The 6,007-nt window shown below is 45.5% G+C and overlaps 1 protein-coding gene across 1 annotated transcript in view; it reads left to right on the forward strand.

The window, feature by feature from the left end:
- LOC106808255 (galactocerebrosidase-like) overlaps positions 1 to 6,007 on the forward strand; it is a 57,482-nt gene that overhangs the window by 6,569 nt on the left and 44,906 nt on the right. Inside the window, exons 5-6 of the mRNA XM_014810886.1 lie at positions 850 to 943; positions 5,639 to 5,711. Coding sequence (XP_014666372.1) covers positions 850 to 943; positions 5,639 to 5,711 — 167 coding nt within the window. The remainder of the gene's footprint in view (positions 1 to 849; positions 944 to 5,638; positions 5,712 to 6,007) is intronic.

Consider the following 6,007-nt stretch of genomic DNA (forward strand, 5'->3'; position numbering starts at 1 on the left):
TATACATGCTGTTTTATAAGGATTGTTTGTGTGTCAACGAGTATAAAAAAACAATCGTTAAGTACTCCCACTTAACAATGCTGAAAATAGACATCTTGTAGAGATCTGTAGTGAAAAAACCTGCTGGCATAAAAGAGGACCATGTGTACGTGACTTACTAGTCTGTGCGGGCTATCACGAGTGTAAAATAACAGCCGAATGCCTACAGGGATGTTACATGCATCGCATTGTGCAAATCCATCGAGGAAAATCACCATGCCATGATTAACTATTGATCATATGTGGTGGGTAAAACGTTGCGTTTTTTGAAAATATTCATTACCTGTAGCCATCCAGAGTGCAAATGACAGCAGTAGGAAACCTATAGCCACGTCAACGTGTAGAGTGGTGCACAGCAGCCGAGTTCTTACACCGTAAGGTTAAGACAGGGTTTTATTCAACCATCTTGGGACGTTCAAGCAAGAAAAAGGGGAGGGCGGCATTAATTCAATTTCTGCGGAACATTGGAGTGCCTTTACGAAAGAGTCCCATCTCGACGAGATATTATTAGAGCAAATTAAATATCTAGGAGAAATTCCTGACATTTCTGAGCAATTTCCCTACGGCAACGCTCACGACTCGAAGCCACCGACGACACAACTGGGTGACGGACACGATCTGGTTCGCAAGGTCGTGCAAGGTCGTGCTTCCGTAATCTCCCTCCACCCTCGCAGCGGCAAATTGCGACAACGTCGGCGACGCGCGAATCGTCGCACTGACTCGCAAATCTCCGAGAAGTCGCGCAAATCGTCGAGAGATTCCGCCGCGGCTGAAAACGACGTTCAGTGTGTGTTTTTTTTTCTCTCGCAGATCTGGAACGAACGAGAGCCGGACGTGGAATACGTGAAGCTGCTGCGGAAGCTGCTAGACTACCGTCAGCTGCACGACGTACAGATAGTCGCAGGTACAGAACTTAATGTAATAACTTGATATATATAAGCCCTTTACTTGCTAACAACAATGGACAGATATTAAACCACTATATTGTCCAACAATAAACAGCTATTTAACCACTCCGCTGCACAACAATGAACAGATATTAAACCACTTCATTGTCACATCCATGTTAACAATAGAACTGTGTGTGTGTTAACACAGGATGCCAAATTATTCTAAAAAAATTACACTTGCCTATTTGAGACGTAACATTCAGGTGCTGTTTTTTTCAGTCACACAACCATTCTGAATGTGTCCGGCCGGCACTGCCTTCTTACACAGTGAAACCACAAAATGCCACGTTCCATCTCAGCGGATCATTCGTGAGTTAGAGAGAGAGAGAGAGAGTGAATACATTCATCTAGTAACAGACAAAAACTGTTAAAGATCTCTCCATGCTACGTTGAGGGAACCAACGTGCCATCGACGAAACTCAAAACACGAACGAGCGAGTTTGTTTAATTAACATTATTATGAATTGTTTTTGGTAACATGGTTCGTGCAGTCCTTGAAAAGTCCTTGAATTTGAGGGGAGTCCTTGAAAAGTACTTGAATTTGAGGGGAGTCCTTGAAAAGTACTTGAATTTAGTAAATGTTGATTTTGTGCTTGAAAAGTCCTTGAATTTCATGAAAATGTCCTTGAATTTTTAGAAAGAATCATTGCCTGTAATAAAAAGAAATTTTGTACCATCAATAATGTGTAAACCTCAATAAAAATTCCGTTAAATGAGCTTAAAAAGCTATAGACACGATAGACAGTTAAATGATGATCACAAATTACAGTAAGTCACTAAAATCAGTCAGTAAATCAAGGTATGTTGTAGATGTGACAGTGTTTAGAAGGGTTTATTAATGTGATCCAGGTAATGTTAAGTTTTAGAGGTGACATGCAGTGATTAAGAATGGGGTTATTAAATTAATCCAGGTATGTTTTGTTCTGTGTATGAATTCCGATAAAATGTCTGATAAAATGTCCTTGAATTTCCGATAAAATGTCCTTGAAAAGTCCTTGAAAAGTCCTTGAAAAAAAATTCAGTCTTCCTGTACGAACCATGGGTAAGCACCACCACGGTAGACGTGATAACTTCGTGATGATGTGTCGTGATTCAGGTTGGCATTGAGAGGCTGGAGGTGTGGTACAGTAAGCTGGACTTCAGTGGGGCATCCGATAAGACGACTCTGTTCCAGCAGCAAGAAGCCGTACAGGTTCGTATAATTCGTCTCTCCGTTTGGCTAGTTCGATATATTCGGGTATTGAATAAAAATAAAGCTAGGTAGGCAGGCAGGCAGGCAGGCAGACAGGCAGGTTGAGGCATAGGCACATGATGAGCGTTCGCTTGTTTGTGACATCGGGGGGAGGGGGCAGCGGTGACGTCGATGGGTGTTGAATTGATACGCGAAGCCAGCTCGTGTTTTTGCGAATAATTAGGCATAATGGCGGCCGTAATCGTCGTGCCTCCTATAGAGTCGCCTTACGTAATTACTAGATAGTCCCATTATAAGAAGGGTGTAGACTGGAGAGAGAGAGAGAGAGAGAGAGAGAGAGAGAGAGAGAGAGAGAGAGAGAGGGAGAGCGAGGGCGAGAGAGAGAGAGCGAGAGAGCGAGAGAGAGAGAGAGCGATAGAGGAAGAGAGTGACTCTCTCTCTCTCTCTCTCTCTCTCTCTCTCTCTCTCTTTCTCTCTCTTCCGGCTCCGCGTTACCCCCAGAATTCAATAAAGTGCGTAATAAATAAATAAAGCCGAAATGCGTTTGCATGACGACAAATGAATGATGGTTATGTAATGAGACGTGATGTGGACCATAGATGAGGCAAACATATAGGCCGCAGCACGTGTGTGCATGGCCAACCCTTCGTCGTTTGGGCACGTTTCATTTCATCGCAAGTCACGTCTGCGCAATTTTAGAGAATGGCTTCGCACGGTCGAGCTTTCTCATGAAACGACGGGTCACGGTCTTTCATTTACCGACAAATGTACGCGTATTATATGCATATTGAATGGTCCGCTAATTATGTATGCATTACCTTGGCTTGACACCCGGCTCGCGCTCTCCCCCCCCTCCTCCCTACTCAAGGTATTGGCGTATAGACGCATATAGATATTCCCTCCACACGAGTCCCTAACGTGCCTTGTGGCTTTCCTGCTACGCCTCTCCACGCAAGGTATTAGCATATACACGCATGTAGATATTCTCTCTACACGAGTCGCTAACGTGTCTCTATGATACCCGGCTTTCCTGCTACGCTTCCCCCCAGCGTGATCTCTTTGTTCAGGGAGGGATTGCATTATGCGGCCTCCCCGCTGTTCGGCAAATATGAGTCTGTAATTAGGTGCTGATTGATCTGCTGCGGTTAATGAGTGAGCGCATGCGTGCGTGCGTGTGTGTGCGTGCGTGCGTGCATGTGCGTGCGTGTGCGTGCGTGCGTGCGCGTGCGTGCGTGTGCGTGCATGCGTGCGTGCGTATCTTCACGACCAGTGTGTCTTCACGTTGTAACTGCACCCCGACAACGCCCGCCGCCGCCACCGCCGCCACCGCAAATCTAGCTCACTGCCTGTAGAGAGAGTGAAGGGGTTACACTGGTAGAGCTACTGCAAATCTAGGTCGTAGTCGATGACGTGAAACACGCCGCTGACGCTCCCGCGTTGATGCACGCACGATGACGATGACGACGACGATGACGATGACGACGACGATGACGATGACGACGACGACGACGATGACGATGACGATTTTGACGTGTCGCCGTCGTTATTGCGACGACCGTGCGTTGTTGATTCTCGCGGTTTTATCTCTACTGGATCACATGTACTTACCAGCGTGGGATGTGTGGTTTCTGTGATTCGAGCTTAAGATGTTGTTGATTAATGAGATAGAAAGGAGGCGGAGCCGGTTAAGAGGGTTGTGCATCGGCAGTTTGTAAACCGTGAATGCGTATCTGCGTATATTGCGCGAATATTTTCGCGGTGAAAGTGGGTACAAGTGGAGGTGTAGTGGTTTCGTCTGCATTATTGGCGACGTTATAGTCACGTTACTACGAAGGTGATGGCGCTTACATGTAATTTATATCATATTTGTTAATTTGTGGTTCGGAAATCACGCGTTAATATTGTTGACAAGATGCATGCCATTTATTAGCTCACATTGACATCGTCAAGCTGAGCTATTGCCATGGGTCGTCGTCCATCGTACGTCCGTCCGTCCGTCCGTCCGTCCGTCCGTCCGTCCGTCCGTCCGTCCGTCCGTCCGTCCGTCCGTCCGTCCGTCAACATTTGGCTACCGTCAACGATAACTCAGGAACCGTTTGACCCACATGTTTGAAATTGGGTATAGTTGTTACTGCTATGCTCCCATATTAAACGTCCTATTTTGGAGCACGCCAGTCGACGTACTTTCGAGCCACGGCAATTTTTTGGCAAAAATGGGAATGTCCATTAGTCAGTTCAGGTTCAACGGATTTTGCTCATTTTTGGTATGTGAATGAATAAAGGCTAGGGGTTTTGATATTTAAAAAAAATATGCAAATTAGGTAGGGTTTGGCAATTATATAGCATATATGTTCTTGACTTCTCCGCACGACCGCGGGCCACTGTCCGTGCCATTCTGCATGCGTGTGTGTTTGTACGTGCATGCGTGCGTGTGTGTGTGCGTGCGTGCGTGCGTGCGTACGTGCGTACGCGTGTGCGTGCGTGCGTGCGTCGTGTCGAGGTGTAGATGAGACCTCACGGAAGCACGACCTTGCACGACCTTGCAAACCGGATCGTGTCCGTCACCCTGTTGTGTTGTCGGTGTCTTCAAGTCGTGAGCGTTGCCGTAGGGAAATAGCTCAGAAATGTCAGCTCTCGTAGACATTTAATTTGCTCTAATATATCTCGTCGAAATGAGACTTTTTGGCCAAGGCACTCCAACGTTCTGCAAAAATTGAATTAATCTCGCCTCCCCTTTTCTTGCTAGAATGTCACAAGATGGTTGGTTGAAACCGTGTAAGTACACTAGACAATAATTCCCATCTGTAAACGTCAAAACTGCAGCGGGAGAAGCCAAGTCACTTATTGGGTTAGTCGAGTAATGAAAAAAACCGTTCCTTGCTATCATTAAAAAAGCAGTGGCGGAGAATCTGAGTTGAAAGACAACTTGGGTGAAGGTAGCACTCAGTTTTGGAGTCCATGTTACTTTAGGATATGGTCAGTTGCCAAGTTCAGGACATAGCAGGAGCAAATTTATAGAACCCGTGTAACAATGTGTTTATGATGGTCACTCTAAGGACCCCCCTCCCAAAGTGTCCTTTATAAACAGGCGTTCTTTCTATAGAGGTTTGATTCACTGTGCAATTGCTGCTCAATGGAAATAGCAAGTGTTATTTATAGGCAGGTGGCCGTTTTATAAAGGTGACCACTGGCACAGGTTTGACTGTAGCTGTCTAGCTGCATGTAGGAAGGTAGTCGCCTGTTTCGGATTTGGCAGGAAAAGGAAAATTTTAGTTTATAAAGACTTGGATCTACTACCATCAAACCATTGAGCAACAGAGACGAGGCCAATGGATTTATATCTTCGTTATTGTTGTTGTTGTTGTTGTTTTTGTTGTTGTTGTGTTTCGTTGTTTGTTGATGCTAGGCCCGACTTGAAATGTGCCCGAGTAGTTAGTATTGCTTGTTGTTCACACAGGTGACTTGCACTGGGAGTTGGCACCTACGATGCTTAACGACTCCACTCTCTCTAAAGCCGTGCAGATACTGGGGTGAGTTCACCACTGTCCATACTCCGAACCAAAACAGCGAGAATCAGAGTGGCAGTGTTGCGTGCAACATTCAACATTCAACATGCAGCATTCAGCATGCAGCATTCAACGTGCAGCAGCATTCAACATGCAACATTAAACATTCAACATGCAACATTCAACATGCAACATTCAACATGCAACATTCAACATGCAACATTCAACATGCAACATTCAACATGCAGCATTCAACGTGCAGCAGCATTCAACATGCAACATTCAACATGCAACATGCAACATTCAACATGCAACATTCC

Source organism: Priapulus caudatus, unplaced genomic scaffold, assembly GCF_000485595.1.
Source record: "Priapulus caudatus unplaced genomic scaffold, Priapulus_caudatus-5.0.1 Scaffold263, whole genome shotgun sequence".
Taxonomy (NCBI): Eukaryota; Metazoa; Priapulida; class Priapulimorpha; order Priapulimorphida; family Priapulidae; genus Priapulus; species Priapulus caudatus.